The 17,800-nt window shown below is 55.5% G+C and overlaps 1 protein-coding gene across 3 annotated transcripts in view; it reads right to left on the bottom strand.

Annotated features, from left to right (window-relative positions):
- SHF (Src homology 2 domain containing F) overlaps positions 1–17,800 on the bottom strand; it is a 51,998-nt gene that overhangs the window by 26,187 nt on the left and 8,011 nt on the right. For all 3 annotated transcript variants that reach the window (XR_009455639.1, XM_014599919.3, XM_019477853.2), the window contains exons 2-4: positions 7,816–7,945; positions 2,293–2,511; positions 372–515 (exon numbers count right to left, since the gene is read on the bottom strand). Coding sequence is in view for 2 of the 3 variants with exons in the window: in XM_014599919.3 (XP_014455405.2) it covers positions 372–515; positions 2,293–2,511; positions 7,816–7,945 (493 nt within the window). In the remaining variant the exon portion in view is untranslated. The remainder of the gene's footprint in view (positions 1–371; positions 516–2,292; positions 2,512–7,815; positions 7,946–17,800) is intronic.

Genomic DNA, 17,800 nt, shown 5'->3' with positions numbered 1-17,800 from the left:
AGCTGAGAAGGTAGTGTCCTCACTTGTGCTGGCACCCGTGTGACTGACCCTCCAATGCCAGGTGCTGAGCCTTCTGCACACCAAGTCTTTTCCTACACCCTACCCAATACTGCATCCTCCCCTCCTGTTGTCTCTTGCCACCTGTGCCCAGGAGCTGGCAGGCACTACCACCCCACCTCACCATGCATTAGGGCCATGTCCCAGTTCCATGCTGGGAGCTGGAAAAGCAGCTGCTAAGACCCATTTGTGGGCCTGTCACTGCAGCCCTAAAAGCTCCTGTTCCAGGCAGAGGCTGCCTGATGCCCCATCAAGCATGAGGCTGATACGGCCTATGGTGAAGCAGGGCCTCTGCCCAGTAGCATAACACTCACCGTTGGTGTCCTCATGACTCTGCTGGGATGGGCCATGCTGTGCAGGAGTTAGGGGGCCGGCCTCACCTTCAGGGGGGCTGGCACCGCCATCCAACTGTCCCACAGGGGGTGGCCATGGCAGGTCTTTGATCACTTTGATCTCAACTGGATGGAGGCAGCAGAGAGAGAGAGATGGATGGGTTCAGAGAGGCCACAGCACTGCTGGTCCTGCAGAGATTGGCAGCAAAGCCACGTAGGGAGAGAGAGGGCTGAGCCCCCACATGCCCAGCTACACACAGTATGGTGACCCGGGCACCCACATGCTGCCTCCAGTTCCACCTATGCAGGCTGGCAGTCCTAGGGCTGAGCTGGGCAGGGTTGCACACCCATCCACATGCTGGAACCCACTAGCTGAGCAGCCCTGGACCTGTGAGGCAGCCACAGTGCATGCCTAGCAGGATCCACTTGTCCTGCATAATGCCAGGCACAATGGGATCCTGAGGGGAGTAAGAGGGACCACCAGGCTGGGCTGGTCCCTCATGGTATGTTCCTGGCTCACCTGGCTCTCACCTCTGGCTACCCCACCCAAGAGCCAGCTCAGCTGTAAGCACCAGTTGTGAGAGGGTGCTCCGTGCCCTGCTATCTCCCAGTCCAGGACCAAGGTATCCTGTCCCCTGCCTGTCCAGGGTTCTCCAGCTCCTCAAAGTCAAACCCCTTGGACTTTTCCAGGGCTCTGAGTCTCAACAACCCTGATCCCAGATGGCTGGTGCTTGTTCATGCTGCTTCCAGGCTCCTCTGCCTGGGGCCCTGGCCTCTGTCCAGCTCAGTGCTACCTTCCCACTGGGACACTGCCCCACTCATCATCCTAGGGCACAGCTCTCCACTCTCACTCTGCTGGGGCTCAGCACACACATCACACACACAGCCCAGCATGGCCAAGCATCTGAACCCTACAATACCGTTGGGAGGGTGGGATGGGGACCGGAGTCCTGAGGCCATCCCCCTCCTCCCCCCACATACACATAGCCTGGCTTGGCCAAGCTCCAGCCATTAAGCTGCACTGCAGATAAGAGTGTGGCAATTAGCAAACTCTGCAGGGGGAATGGGCGCTAATGCACAACATGGATTTCCCCATTAATGTATGCCAGAGCCATCGATCCCACTGCAGGGAGATAAATTGGTTGGGGACTCCCACCACCCAGCTGAGGGCAGCAGGGGCCTCCCCGCAGGCCACACTGGGCTGGGGGTTCCCGCAGGGGAACTGCAGGACTTTTGTCCCGGTGCAGTAACCCAGAGCAGCAAAGCAGAAAACATGGCAACCCGAGCAGGGGACCTGTGTGGCCTGCTTAGTTCAGAGCCTGCAGCTCGCTCCCAGGGTCTTCAGTCAAAGCAGGTAGGAGTCTGTCCCCTCACCACTCCAACCACAGATCTAAGGGCTGAAGGGCAACTTCTATAGCAGCTGGCAGGTTTCCTTGCTAGGGCTGGGGTCCTGGGCTGCTGTACAAGTGCCACAAACAGCTGATGCCCTAGCACCACTCCTGTTACACACTACCCCGCCTGTTCTAGCACTCCCCTGCACCCTCAGGGTACCCGCACTGCCCCCATAACATAGCCATTGTAGTACCCCTAACCCTAGCCAGCCAAACTGCTGGGTGCCACCGGCACCAACCGGGCCCCCGAGATGCCAAGGAATGTGTCTAGGCAGCCAATAGTGATGTGTGCCTGGGTGCCTATGAGGAGCAGCTCCAAAGTTGGTGTGCAGGAGGCTGGCTGTCCTCACTCACAGCAGTCCTGCACAGGAGGGATTACTGGAGAAGCCCAGGGGAGAGCATTTTAGGAGCACAAAACACTGCAGGCTGATGCCATCTGAGGCTGTTGGGCCTGGCCCAGCCAAAGCAGTGGTGCCCTCCCTGCATCAGGGGACCTGGCCCACCACGCTCACCTGCAAAGGCCTTGGAGATGCGCTCCTTCTTCCACTCCCAGGGCTGGTCATACTCCTCGGGTGGGCGCTCATCATCCTGGGGCAGGCGGGACTCCCTGGGCCGTGGGCAGGCCGAACGCTCACTGTCCACCTCTGGCCCATTGGGCACTGGCTCATAGGGTGTGTCATACAGATGCAGCGGCCGGGCGGGGGCCTCCTTGGAGCCCTTCTGGCGGATCTCTGCCAAGAGGGGGAAAAGAATAATGCCATAAGCCTGTTCCTGAGCTCCCCCTCCCCAAAATAGCGGGCCCAGGACCCCACTGCAGCAGGGTAGGAAGCCCAGGCAGCGTGTGGGATGGCCCTTGCTCAGGGGGATCAGAGACATATGCTAAACAAGATGGAGCCCTGGAGCCTTCTAGGACAACAGCATGTTATCAGCTCTGGACTTGGGGGTAGGCCCAAACTTCCTAGGACTCACCGAAGTCTCCCAGACATTGTCTCTCCTGATTCCAGGGGCTGGGGATCCCCACATCTGGCCCCCAACAGGTCATGGCATCCTCATACCCAGCATCTCTGGAGGCTTCTCTGTTTCAGATCGGGAGGAACCATGGCTCCCCTCAGACCCTGCCACAGATGACAAGGATCTCAGGGCATGTCCCAGAAAAGGCCCAGAGTCTTAGGAATGAGTTGCCTATCCTCTCAGGAACGCCCAGCCTTGCTAGCAAGTGCCAGTGAGTCAGCGGCCAGGCCCAGCTGGGCGCTCAGCCAGACTGAAGCACAGCACAAGCACGGCTTTGTTCTCAGTGCTGCTCCAGGCTGCCAGCCCTTCCCGATCACCAGCTTGCTGCTGGCAGGGAGCAGTGGCTGCCCCCCTGCACACGCCTCATGATAGCAGCGTTAGTGAGCCAGCATCAATTGCGGATGCGGGCCTCTGAGGCTGTGGGAGCTATAAATCCTGCCCAGCCTACCTGCCTACCCCCCAGAGCCCTGACCCCCAGCCTTCCTGACCACAGGGAGCAGAGCTGGCTGGGCTGGCCAGAGGAAGCACTAGAGTGGGCAGGAGGCTACCAGACCCCAGGAACCATCCAGCCCCTCAGACGTGCCCACAGAGCAGCAGGGGTGACTTGGATGTCCTGCACTCGGGGAACAGAGCTGCTGGGGGCTGGCTAAAGGGCCAGACAGCACTGAGCTGCACTGCAGAAGTCGGGGAGGGCAAGGGTGGTATGTGGGTGTGGGTAGGGAGTGACTTGGCTGAACCATGTCAGCTAGAGCACTCCCCAGTGGCTGCTCCTGAACACTGCTGCTGCCGTGGTCAGTAGGGTGGCACACTGCTGAGCATTTCCCCAGGAGAAGAGCCTAGACACACTGTAGGCACATCTGACTTAGTGCCAGGCTGAGCCCTCTAAGTGACCGCCCAAAGGCACAGCCAGGTGCTCCAGTGCCAAACTGGCTACCTGGCTCAGACTCCTCCGCCCAGCCCCACACCTCAAAAGCTCCACCAAGGAGGGCTGAATGGCCCTGGAGGGATTCACCACCACCATTCAACATGAATGCCAGGATCCCAAGAGGAGTGGTAGGCAGGTAAGAGAGCAGTGTGGCTGTGATGGGAATGCAGGTGCCACTGGGGCAGGGCACAGCTGTGAATAGCAACAGCATCTCCCCCTGGAAGTACAGGTGATATCCAGCAGGTGCACCCCCACGTGCATCAATGACACAGCTGCATGCGCATGCACACACACCCTTCACATCTGTACTGACATGTTTATATAGACAAGCACATACTCCACTCCTCCAAAGCCCCATGTGACAGCAGATTCCACAGGGGCCACCTGGTTCATCCTCTCAGGCATGGCATAAGGCCAAGTTGGATCCAGCCAGTCTTATGGGTGACTGTGGGGCCTCAGGCCTGGGCAGCGGTGCTGCCAGAAGAGAACAGAAGCTGGAGAGAACTCCTCACACTGTCCCAAGGGGAAAACTCCTCTAGGGAGCCCAAAGAGGGCACAGACAGAGCTGGAGGCAAGCAAAGCCCAGTTTGCGCACCATGCTGGGAGCTGCACATCCAAACAGTGGCACTGACTCCTGTCCGTGCTGCACGAGACAAAGAGCCTCCCACTTCCCCATCTCATGCTTTCTGGGGCCCACAGCTCTGTCAGGGCCTAGCCAGCTCACTGCTCATGGAGGCAGCTGATGTCCTCTGGCCTTGCCTCTAAGGTCCCCAGGAGAAAGCTTGAGCCTAGAGCTTAGTGCAGGCTAGATCCACTGGTTGTGCCTGTCAGGGCCCCTGCACCAGGTTTGGTTCTGGGAATGCAGCCGCAGCAGAGATATGAAACACAGGCGATGGCAACAGGGTCTTGTGCTGCACGCATTTCTTGTTAGGAGCTGGGCAAGGTGACTGCTTGAGGGGCCACAGCTGAGCTGGGGTTATGCTGGGTAGCCTGGCTCTAGGCTGGGCAGAGGTGGGGACGCGAACAGCCCTGATCTGCACCCAGCTGCAGACCTGATTAGAGCCCCTGACCACCCCTGCTCCTGAGGGGTCCTCAACTGGCAGGTTCCACTGCCAGGCTGCAGCTCCCTGTCCCCTCAGCACCAAGTCCACAGTTTGGAGGCCACTGCTTCAGACACCACCTCCTCCCTCCTCAAGCTTCCCCCACCCTCAGCAGACTGACTCCAAAGCCCCCTACACCAAAGCCTGTCATCTGATCACCAGGGGCAGCCCCATGCTCCCTTTCTACTTGGGAGCCCCCAATATATGGCTCCATCCCTTTCAGTCAGCAGCAGTGTAGTAGATATGCCCACTGAGCCCCCATCACCCCCAGAGCAGGATTGTCTCTTCAGCTCTCAGGGACATGCTTCAGAGGACACCTCCACAGCTAGGGAGACTGCTGAGTGGGACTGACCCATGGACCTTCCCTTGCCCTGCCTGGTTTTAGCTTCCACCACACAACCCCCTTCCTGAACACAAAAACCCAAAGGGTGCTTCCATTGGAAACATAATACCTACCCCAAAATGGCATGCTGCTTCTGTGCTACCCCTCTCCTTGCTGGACTCCCTGTACCGCACACCCTGCACCGCCACCTCCCCTCCTCGCAATGGCCCACCTGCCAATCTGGGAGCAGGGGAGAATGGAAGAAATCGGCGCTGCTTGTCAAGTCTGATTGGAGCAAAAGTTAAAGGAAAGAAATCTCTAAACAGAGAAAGAGGCTGAATGGAGACGTTTCATCTGCATTGCCATGGCGGCCACCTCTGAAATGCTTGTCATGGTGGTGGGGCACCCTGCAGAGAGGGCAATACCAATACCGCAGACCTCAGAGGAGCAAAAACAACCCCAACAAGGTAAGGGAGTGAGCAGAGAAGAGGGACTGGCCTGAGCAGCTGCAGGCAGAGGATGAAGGAGAGAACAGGGCAAACGCCCAAAGACAGCAATGTGCAGGAAAGGGCAAGGCACAGGAACAGGCCTCAGCACACACCATACAACATGGGCCCTGCCAGGCTACAGTTCGGTAGCTGGTCTGGCACTGAACCCCACTGTCCTTGTCTTTGCAGCACTTAGCTCCCAAGCTAGCTGGAATAAGGCTGGTACAGGTTTGCCTACAAACTCCTCCCACAGCCACAGCTGCAGCCCAGAAAGCTGGGACCTGTAGGGAACAGGTCTTTGGTGGGGCTCCAAGCTGTTCTGAGCAGAGCAAGGCCTGCTTGGCATCAGCTGGCTGGGAAGGCAGGACAGCTCTATTCCCACTTAATTTTCCTGCAGCATCCTCATAAGACCCACCATACAAACAGGAAGGGAAGCAACACAGGAGCTGAGCTTTCTGTGTGACCCTCAGCCTTGGATGGATGCCGCACAGCTCAACTGCTGAATGTGCTGGACTTTCTCGCATCCTGACCTGCGTGGCTCCCACTCAGGAGATGAACTGGGTCCCCACATGTTTCTGGGCCCCTCTGGGGGTGGGGACAAAACGCTTTGAAGAACCACAGTCCCTACGATGTGACGAGCCAGCTGCTGTGGCTGAAGAGTCTTCTTACTCACTGAAAACCCAGCCCTGGTGGTTTTGGAAACAGGAAATCTTGACTCAAAAACTTCTCTGGAGTCAAATAGATGCCAGAGACTTCGCCAAGCACAGACTCCCCAGTCCAGATTCAGTACTGACAAACTCTCTGAAGCTCCCCAGCCTCAGCAAGGAAACAGCTGTCCTCCCGCAAAAGCTGCTCAAACCTTCCCAAGCCATTTGCTTCCAGGAAAACCACATGGCTGCAGAGTAGAAACGAGGACCCCAGCTGACCCAAAGTCGTGTGCATGCAGTGCGCCACTGAAAGCACAGCCCGTTTGGAGACACATTCATGTTAGCCTCCCCCTGTGCCCTGCTTGTGAAATACAAACAGCAAGGCAGCCTCCCAGACCATCATTTTCTCAGCAGCTTGAGGCCCATCCACTGGCTGTTCATAACAGGCTGGAAGGCCCTCCATCTGTCCCTCCCTTCAAACCAGCTGGGCCCCTACCTTTGCTCTCACAGACACTGGGCAAGATGCAACAAGCTCCAGTAACTAAAAGGCTGATTCCTCACAACCCACAAGCCCCGTAGGTTCCCTCTGCCATCCCATGGCTACTCTGGGTGAGTTAAAATGTTCCTTTCTCCTTTTTCCAGGCAGGGGAGCAGAGAGACAGATTGCACACAGTAACCCTGAAACCCCAACACTGCTCACAGCTCTGGTTATGGTTCAAATGCCAGTGCCAACAGCAAATGGGGCAAGTTCTGAAAGACCCGGCTTACCTGGGACCAGCACACGGGAGTGCCACTGACCCTGCCATGGCAGACACCCTGGCCTGGCATGACCAGAGAGCCACAGCCCTTTCTATGGAAGAGTGCCAAGGCCTGGGGGACTGGAATGAGCAGAAATGTGGCATGTGGGTCCCTTCAGGGGCCTCTCACACACTTTGGAGATACCAAATACACAAAGCTACATGGTACTTCCTGTGCACTGTCACCCAAAGCAGAAGCACACACTACAGAGCAGCCCACCACTCCGCTGACAGGCCTGAGAGCACCAAATCCAATAGCTACTGACCGGGAGCAAGCAAGGTTGGGGCCAGCTTCCAGACAGCAATGGTTGTGCTCTTCTCCATGCTATTGGAGAAACTATTGGCAGACCCTGCTATTCATCCCCTGGGTACCGCCCAAGAGACTGCATGTTCCTATTGAATTAATGCTGCATTGTGTGGACCCAATGGTCCAAAAATGATGTCATTTGACCCAGTTTGACAAGCAACGCAAGCCTGCAAGTCATGCTCATGGTCGTCAAGTGGTGACCTAGAGCCTGGCAGCTCCCCCACGCTAGCCAACCATGTGCCACTGATGGGAATGCCAAGTTCTGGCAAAATCCCAGCAGCTCTACAGCCAGAAGCCCTCCTTCCCCCTGCCACCTATCCCTGGCATTTGTCAGAAGCCTATGTGAAACAGGGTGGGCCAGATTCTCCACTCACAGGAAAGCTGGGAGCCAGGAGAGCTAAGCAACACAGTGACCTCAGCTCAAGACTCTGCCCTTACCAGCCATCATCTTCTGCGCCTCATAGGGCTCCATGTAGCCATCATTCTCTGCCACCTTCTCCTGTGCTGCCTGGCCACCAGCCACTTGTGTAGCATCAAAGGGGTCTGCATAGTCTTCTAGCACAATCACCTGCAAAGAGGGAGAAGCCAGGAATGGTTAGAGCACCCCAGAGTCCTCTTGGTCTGCATAGGATGAGGCTCTGTGAAGGGAGGTTGTGGTGAGCTGCCTATGGATGGGGCTGAGCCAAGCACTTGACATCGACAAACACTATCATGGGCTTTGCTGAGGAGGCTGCTAAAATGCCCGAGAGCCACTTCCTGGCAGCAAGGCAGCCTCATGAGTCACCACACTGTAGGAAAACATGGAGCCCTGGCAGAGGGGGCTGCAGCTCACACCTGGGGGTGAAATATGCCCCCCAGTGAAGCCAAGGGCAAAGGGCCAAGCAGATTTAATCAGTGTGGAGCTATCCCCAAAAGCCCTGCTGCACCAGGACCCAGTCCTGTCATGGCTGTAGAGCTGGGTGGGCACAAGCAATAAGAGAACAGCTCTGAAAGCTGCCTTAGGGGCAAAGCAGGGACAGCCCCAAGGGAGCTGATGGATTGCTTTGTTTCCCCTGCCGGTGAGGTTTGGGGAACAGCTGGCGTGGCTGCCAGGGAGTAAGGACCCACAGATAGGGAATGACCTCAGAGCACCAGTTCATTTGTGGGCACCACAAGCCTGTTACCATGGAAATGGGCAAAACAGCCACCAGAGGCTGGTGTGAGTGATGCTGGACCAGGAAGGAGGCAGGCTGGTTTCATAGCCCCTGCACCAGGGTCACCTTGCAGCCTGGGCTGCATTCCCAGGCACCCAGCAAGGGGCCGGTGTTAGTAGGAAGGGTCCAGTCGCCATGCCCAGAAATTGGGCTACGGGCCAAGTGGATGGGGACAGCAGAAGGCGCTGCAGACTCTCATTAGTTTCAGCTCGTTGCTGACAGAAGTGTCAGCCCCCAGCAGCTGCACGCCAGGCACAGAGTGAAACACCCTCAGCCCCGCACAATGCTGGCACCCTCACCCACTTGTGAAGGGCTAGCTGTATCCATACAGGTGCCATCCCCTACCATGCCAGGGCTGGGGCTCCCAGGGGCTAGTGTGGCAGGCTCCCATGGATTAGCTAGATTGCTCATGCTGCGTCTGCCTGCCCCACTCTATATTTTGCCAACTATCTGCAGAGAATGAACTCCCATCCCAGGAATTAAGTGGTATTATCAGCTGTCGACCTGCTCCCCAGGCCGTGCAAGGGGCCTGGGAGGAGAAGCATAGGGCTCCCACCGACACCTCCCCACCCAGCAACTGCTTTGCTGGAAGGCTCTGCTGGCCACCCAGAAATCTCAGCCGCCCACACAAACATAAGCACCATCTGTGCATGGGCACCTCCCAGCCCTACCCCCTGCTCCAGGCTTGCCTCCTGTGCAAAACGAACTGCTGGCCTGCCTCCCTGCGTGGTCCTTATGGGTGTCTAGCCGTCAGCAAGACTCCTTCTACCCAGACTCATCCTGCTACTTCCCTTCTCCCTCAGCATGGCCAGCAATGCCCCCCTGCCCAGATACAGGGTGCCCCCTTTTACAGTCCTCTCCCTCAGGCCTCACATGCAGGCTGTGCCTAAGCCTCACCAACCATTGCTGCATCACAGCTTGAAGACCCACTGTTCCTGTCCCTCTGCACGGCTGGGCTCTGGCCAGGCTCCCATCCTTGCAGACAACTCCTGCAACACTCTTCTCTCTGGCCCTGACCGACACCACCTTACCCTGCTCACCTCCCACCAAGGCGCAGGAGCTGTGGAGCCAGCCTGCCTCCTGTGGATATTCTTTCTTTAGCCTGTTGCTTTGCACCCCCTCTTCCCCTGGCATCACACCCAAGCTGCATGTCTTTGTTCTGAGGGTCTCTCATGGCTTGGCCCTGCCCTGTGCTCCCAAGACAGTCTCCTGCCTCCAATCGGCACCTGTGCCAGCCTCTGCTACCCCTCAGTGTGGTTTCAAACAAGCACCCCCCTGCTTTCTCCTGTGGTTTTACAAGGGGGAGCTCCCCCCTCACAGTCCCACACTGCCACTTTAGTTGAATCCCCCAAAACACCTTACTTGGCAAAACAATAGTTTGATGCTGGGGGCAGTGAGCCTATTTACTGCCCATTCTGCTGACTGATCCTGTTTCATGGTTTCCTTCCACATAGCCATCCTTACCTCCAGTCTTATACCTAGGTTGTAAGCTCTCTGGGGCAGGGGTGGTCTGTCTTGGGTTTATACAGCATGCAGCCGGGGTCAGGCTGGGCTGTCTCATGACTGCAAGCTGCCACTGAGGTGCAGGGGCAGGAGGGAGGCCGAGGGGTGAGGACAGCAGCGCTAGCCACCTGGAGCACACAGGTCCTTTGTGACAGGCCCAGGGGTACATGGCTCTGGGGGGGCTACAAGCAAGACAACTCCCCTTTCCAGCCAGCTCAGGCACTGAACACAGACACTGAGGCAGCCAAGCATTTTTGGGGTGAAGCTTGTTGCAGCTCTTCTCAAAAACTGCCATGCTCCTGAACAGACAGCACAGACATGGCTCTGCTTGGATGTACAGCCCAGCCAGGGTCTGGGGTATCTCCTGCCTGAACAAGGGTTGGAGATGGGAAGCTAAGTCCATGGCACAAACCCCCGTCTCCCTCCAGGCCTTGCTGGGGTCACAGCTCCCCCTGGGCAGAGACCTGGCTGCCAAGCCCTGCACAGGGAGATATGGGTGCCCGAGTTCAATGAGGTCACAGCGCCTGCCTCTGTTGTCTTCCAAAGCATTCAGCATCATGTCAGCACCTGTGAGGTGCCACCTGGCCTAGCAGTGCCCAGGCGCAGCAAGCCATGGTCGTTTATAAACACCTCCCATTTGCTCCCTGCGTGTACCGTCCTCCCCACACCAGTCCCCAGCTACTTCCTCTGCAGGGCCTACCTCTTCCCCATGCTGTTATGAACATCAGGGAATAAGGATCCCACCACCACCCCTTCTACCTCCTATACACCTTTCCCAGTATGTCCCTCCCACTGACTACATCCCTCCTTTTAGGAAGATCCCAGGACAGCGACTCCCTTCAATGCACAGATGTGTGCCAGACCTAACAGTCACAGGTAACATCCTCCCCTTCACCACGGTGTTACCATTGTGTTGCCCCATGCAACCACTCTAGACCTGCAGTGTACAAGATACTTCCTGCTGTACATTGCAACCAGCCTAGTCTTGCAATATGAACTACATATCAGGCTGCAAACTCCCTACCCAGCCACCCCAGTGCTCACTGCATCTCCAGCTGTGCACACACAGTACAATCAGCTTGGCCTTGCAGTCCACACTGCACCTCCAGCTGCGCCTACCCTGCACAGCCACCCCAATGCACACTGATCTGCACTGCACATCATTTTTGTTCCAGTGTTTTTGTTCCCCCCCCCAGGCACCGGGTGCATTTAGAGGATGTTTGCCAGAACCCCTGGAATGCAGCAGGCCTGGGCCATTCACAAACAAATCCACGTGCCTGGTGTCAGCCACTTAAACCCAACCCTTTTCTTCCTTCCTGTGCTACGAATGGCATGACAATAGCTCCAGAGCCTTGAAACACAGCAGGAAAGTGAACAGGAAGTGGAAGCTGTAAACACCTCCCACGCTGGCTTTCCTGAGCACATGCCTCGCTTAGGGGCTCACAAAGGAGCCGGTTCCTCAGGCCCCTGCTCCCTCAGGGCCTGGACAGCCCCTGAAAGCTTGGGCAGCTTGAAAGTGTCTAACCTGAACACAGGAGGCATGATGCCAGCAAAACCACCCACTCCAAGGGCGAGATGGGAACGTGCTGCCTCTCAGGGATGGGTATGTGCATCAGTCTACACCCATGTGTACACACATGCCTGTGCAATGTGTTCCTAAGGATGCCTGTGTGCGCCAGCTACTTGTACCAGTGCATGCCCACATGCATATTTCTGGGTGCCTGTTTAATGTCAGCAACATGAGAGAACATAACAAAGAGGAGACCAGCAATTCACTACATCATTGTTAGAAAGCTGACATTTTTCCAAGGTTTTCCCTGTAGAATGGTTCTGAAGCACTCTACAGAAGGCACTCACAGCTAGCCTTGTTGAAATGCAACCCCCCTCATGCACACACACACACGCATGCACGCACACACGCCAATACAGAAGGGATCCTGTCTGAGGAAAGGATCTCATCTACTTTCTGCAATGCCCCTAAACCCTGAGGGGAAGGCAAGGGAGAGGACTCTCAGGTATAGGGCAGCCTAAGACAGACCTGTGGAGGGACTTCCTGCACCTCGGCTGCATCTCCCCAGGAACAGGCAGCCTCTGGCTTGCATCAGGAGACAGGAAATCTGCTGGGATTGTTCTCTGGCTGCTCAGAAACATCCTAGAATGAGGCATTTGCCCTCCAGTGCCTTCTCAGACACCTTCTCGCCTCTGTTTACAGACCTTTCCTAAGCATTGGACTCCTAGCAGGGAATCCAACCCCAAAAGCAATGCAAAGCAGAGCCCAGAGGGCTGCAATGTGCAGCTCAAAGCAATATGGAGGAAGCCTGCTGGCCAGTGGGCCACTAAGAAAACTGGGAGAAGCCCTTTAAGCTAAAAGCAATGCCTGCCCTCTGCAAGGCCCATCTGCAGCCCTTCCCCCTATAGGGGCTTCGGCACAGAGAGGGGAAGCCAGAAATGGATCCAGTTCCTTTACACACACCTGAGAAAGTGCAATGCTCAGCTGTAAATTACCCAGAACAAAGACTGAATGAGGCACTGGTGACCTCAGCTGGACAGCCTGAGGAAGGATGCAGGTGAGTGGGTGCAAAAGCCCTGCAACACCCAAGGCAGGGTGGTGCCAACAACACCCAAGCGTGCAAACGTCCCTCAAGGACACCTGATCTCTTGCCTTAGAGATTAGCTGAACCAATCTGTCCCTGGAGGAGAAGACATGGGGCTAGTGTCCCAAGCCTGCTCCCTGCAGCACCATTCTGCCTCTGCCCTGGTGCCTGACCAGCCCCTGGGCCGGAGCCTCTATGTTCCTAGGAACTGGCAATGGCAAGGGATCTGTTTGCTGTGTAAACAAACAATCCTGTTCACTTATGGCCCCCAGTTCAGTCAGGCCCAAGCCCTGACATGCTAACAGGCAGGCCGGTGTGTGAATGTACAGACCTGTCTGGGCTCAGCCCCACATGCAGTGCAGTCAGCCATAAAGCAAGCCAGAGAAATGCTCCAGTTGTTAGCATGCAGCCCTCATCCTGTGTGGGTTCAGTACAGAGAGGCAAAGTAGAGATCCACACTCTTCCCAAGGCAGCCTCTACAATTAGTCCAGGGGGTCTTTGGGTGTTGGAGGGGCAGAGGTGGGGTCCCAGGGCCTGGTAGCTGTGAAAGGACCTGGACTGCTTTGCCTTTCTCTGGGGAGGGGGGAAAGCCTTGATGGCAGCAGTGAAGTCATGGCCCCACAAGATAGCTTCCTCTCAGGAAGAAGTGCTCTCCCCCCTCCCTCCTGGAAGTTCAAAGCCTTCCCCTTCTCATGCTAGCAATAAATCACCAGTAGGCCCCTGGCTGAGGTCAGTGGAGAAGGGTGATGTGGGGCTTCTGTGGGAATGGGGAAGGCTGCAACATCTGTTTGGGCAGAGCCCAGACCCAGGCCCACCCCCTCCTGCCCTGCCCTCTTCTCCCTTAGGGTCATGCTAGGCAGTTACTATTTACAGGCCAGGCAGGCATCCCACTGATCCCAGACAGCCAGGGTCAGGGTCTTGCCCCAACCCCTCACACACACAATTGGGAAGGTGGTGGCAGGACACAGCCTAGCCCCTCTGAGCCTTAGCAGCAGCACCAGCCAGGCTGAAAGTGCAAGGCATTGGCACCCCCTTACCACCCTCACAGTGTCACACACCCAATCTGTAGCAGCACCCCTAGGTCCCCTAGAAGGGTACTGGTGACTGCAAGGCCCACCGGCTGGGCGGATGGTCATAGAGAGGTGCTGTGCTCCAAGGCAGGTGGGGCCCAGGGTGGAAACTCTTCGGATGCTATTTCTGAAGAGCCACAATGCCTCTGTGGCTTGGTCTTAGGCTCTCAAACTTAGCAGCAGAGGCTCCCAGGGCCAGGGAGTTGCCTGCCGCTGCTGGTCCCGTGCAAATGGAGCCAAATGTGCTTGGCTTAGGAAACTGGTTATGAACTTCCACCATGTCCAATGGAGGCTCACTTGCGAACTTCCTGTTCAGGGCTTGGTGCCACAGGCCCTGCCCGTTCTCTGATCCTAAAGCATACACAGTGCCCTCCTGGCCCTGTCAGCAAGCACCCACCCTCCCTCCCCTCATCTAAGTGAAGATGCCTCCTTATGACCAGGAGACATGGAGTTCATGCCTCAATGCTTCTATTGAGCCCTGAGCCTCCAAGTCCTGCACACCCCCCTTCCCTTGCTCAACAATTATACCAGGAAGGAAGATCTGGTCTGTACAGGACAAGCCCAGCTCTAGGCCCACTGCTTCTCAGCAAGCAACGGCCAGCATAAAACAGCCGCCTCTGAAGCCAGATCCTCCCCGCAACTCCAAAACCATGTTCTGAGGTGTTGCTAGGCGAGTCCCTTAAAACAGACTTCCCTAATGGGTCAGAGCATAGGCACACCTCATTCCCAGGGTGTCCAGACCTGACTTTGATTTCCTGAAGTGCCAAGAGTGCCCAACCACTCATGAACTTGCTGGGAAGGGACAGGTGCCCAGTGCCATGGGTGGCAGGATCTGGATGGCCAAGCAGAGAGCCTGTGGTCTCGACCCGACTCACCCACTGGCTTGTGACAGGACCTCAGACAAGGGACTCTGCCTTGCCATCTCCATTCCTTCATCTGTAACACAGACAAGCTCCTTTCCCCCTCCACCCTCTGCACCATGCCATCACTCAGGGGCTGCCAGGCCCTGGCCAAATAAGCCGCTAAGAGCTCTGGGGAATTGAGCCCCAAATGGCCCATGCCGGACACCTGATCACAGAGGCCTTGACATAAAATACTAACTTTAGCAAGCATCAACTTTCTTCCCTTCCCCCATGCCTTAGCTGCCATCCCTTCCAGCGAGGCTGAAAAGATAAACCTGTTACTACCAGAGGAGATCACATACTGCCAAGACCATAAGCATCATGGAAGAGGCTGGGAGGTAGTTAACAATCCTACATTCAGTGCCAGGTTTGCAGTTAGATACAGTGGAGGCTGTGCGTGACATGCTGAGGCTACAAAAGAAATCTGGAGCAGCTGTCTGCTTCCCTGGGCACCAAGCGAGCCCAGCTCCTGCAGGACATATCGCCAGGAACGGGCAATTACAGATTGTATCCTAATGGAGAGGCATGCAGGGCCAAATTAAGGTTGCCCTGGCAACTGTAGATCTCGTGTTCCCTAATTTGAAGGCTGGACTTTGAGAGACGTGTGGCGTCCTTTCTTCCAGCATTGTTTGCAGGGAGCTGTTGGCCCAGACAAAGAGTAGGAGCAGGGCTACGGAGCATGGCTGTCACGGCAGCAACCTTCAGCGCATGGGCTGTGCCCCAGACAGGGCAGCTCCTCAGAGGCCTCCTGTGTGAGGAACAGCAAGGCAGGCTGCTGCAAGCAAACAGGCACTGGCATGGCACTGGTAGTGCCCCCAACAGTAGTGAGGCATAACCCACACCAGCACCTGGGTGGCTAACAGCTGGGCAAGCCACAGGTGTGGGGAGTCATCATATCAGCGTGCCCTAGGTACCCAGGCAACACCTGACTGCTCCAGCTGACAGGGACAGGATCCCCATCCCGCCTGTGCCTGCCCACCCTGCAGCAGAGATAGAGTATGTGTCTGTGTGTTCCCCCAATCCCTTCAAATTTCCCCACTTCTCCTCTAAAAACCCTCAGCCCCCTCCCCCCACCCTTTTCACACTCACCCCTAATCCCCCCCCCCACAAACACACACACTCTAGCCCCAGCAAATGCACCTCCAGTTTAGGGCTTGTCTATGCTTGAAAGGTAATTCGGATTAAATGCCTATTCTGCAACAGCTCCGTGTGCTCTTGGGCTGATCCTTTCAATAGCACCCACGTGACTGGGCCCCTGCATCACTCTGGCCTTCAGAAATGTCACCTTTTGTCTGCATCGTGGTATGTCAGCATGTGGGGGGAAAAGGGGGAGAACACACACTTGGGCCTTCAACACAGCAGTTAAGCTTGTCCTGCTGTATTATTTATGTTCACTTTGTGCAAGAACAAAATGAAACAGAAGTCGGGGAGGGAGTGAGAAAGACATGGCTGAAAATCAAATACATACCACCTAGAATCATGTGTGCCTTGACACAAGCGTACATGCTCCTACTCCCATGCAGGACCTGACCCCCTACTGCTCACGGCCAATGTCTGCATCAGAGGCAAATGTAACAATGCACACACACAGGTACCCTCACCACATACCACCCCTCCAGGCTAGCACACATGTGATGATAACTATTTTAATTTCTCCCCTGGACACTGAACCAGGGCCCTTTAGAGCTAACAGCAGCAGCTGCTGTGCTGTAACAGCACCCCTCCTCTGGGGCTTGGCACACAGGTGACCTGTGCCACCCACTGACCAGAAAGTTACACTCTCACACCCAACGCAACACCTACATGCCCTTCAACAGGAAGAGCCTTGTTAATGCACTGAAAAGCTGGTGGCTGTGTGAGTCTGGGGCCCAGATGGACAGGCAAGAAGAATGCAGGGGTCTCTGAGATCAGAGTTAAGACCATCTATGGGACTCTCACCACAGGCTCCCTTTCTGCCAGCAAGCTTTTGTTCGAATGAGCTGCTGTTTGTTTAAGCTGCATGCTCAGTCCTACCTCACTCTGTCTGAAGGACATTTGGGGAGATTCTTTAATTTAAAAACGTACAAAATGCTTCATCCTGCAGGTGAACCATCCTCTGTGTTTCGCTGGTAGATGGCAAGAGCGTGCTTCTGTTTCATATTCTAATCACTCTGGAGAGCTCCAAGTTCAAATTCTCCTCTCCGGGCTCCCCAGTGCAAAAAAACCCCACCTTTCTCCACAGGCTCTCTGATTTATATGCAGCTCTTTGCAGAATTACTGCTGCCTAAAATGCGAGGCTGATGTGTGTAATCAGGTGCTTCACAATGGGTCCGGGAAGCACCTGGAATGCAACCCAGCCTGGAGTGCAAGGTAGTATTTCTTTCTTTCTTTTTTTTTTTTTTTTTTTTTTAAATGAAAGCTTGGTAGGAATGAGATCAGACTTTTATGTCTGTAGTGCAAGGTACAGCGTACTCCCTTTGCATGAATGCAAGATAAGGGCATCATTCTCTTAACCATATAACATGATGCCTGTCCCAATTTTTATGCCCACTGCTTACATTATAACAAACATCAGCTCTCTGCACACTGGTTAATTGTCTTAAGTGCTTAGTACCTTTCAGCCCCGCTGTCTATCCTGTAACATAATTTTACTTTGGTGAGCTGCATAGATGAACTGAGCTACAGCTCATGAAAGCCTGTGCTATATATCTACTTTGGTTAGTCCCCAAGGTGCAAATCTACCCTGCCTTCTACTTGACTTCAAACTAACATGGCTAACTATGTCTAACTGCATAGAGACGGTGACAGAAGCATCTGTCAGAAGCCTTCATATTGATGGGAGCAAGTGAGTCTGAGGGATGGCCATCTCCCCTGTTTTCAAGGCTTGTAATAGCAGCCCCAACGCTATGTATTAAAAGCCTTGAAAATGAGAGGTGATAGTTACTAGACAGCCTGGGAGCAGGACAGTGTCCACTTCAAAGAGAGACTCCATACGTGTGGCATCACCAGGGAGTTTGTGCCATTGCACATGAAGTGTGTGACCACACAGTGCAAGAGTGACACACTCAGGGGCAGAATTAAGGATGACAACTGGGACCACATCTCTGCACCTGTTGGTTGTTAGGGCGCACACAGCACAGCTCAGCTCTGAAGCACGATGGATGCTAGGTGCTATATACAGA

Source organism: Alligator mississippiensis, chromosome 11 (assembly GCF_030867095.1).
Source record: "Alligator mississippiensis isolate rAllMis1 chromosome 11, rAllMis1, whole genome shotgun sequence".
In the NCBI taxonomy this organism is placed as follows: Eukaryota; Metazoa; Chordata; order Crocodylia; family Alligatoridae; genus Alligator; species Alligator mississippiensis.
The sequence above is the reverse complement of the archived record's forward strand: the minus strand, read 5'-3'. Positions and strand labels throughout refer to the sequence as shown.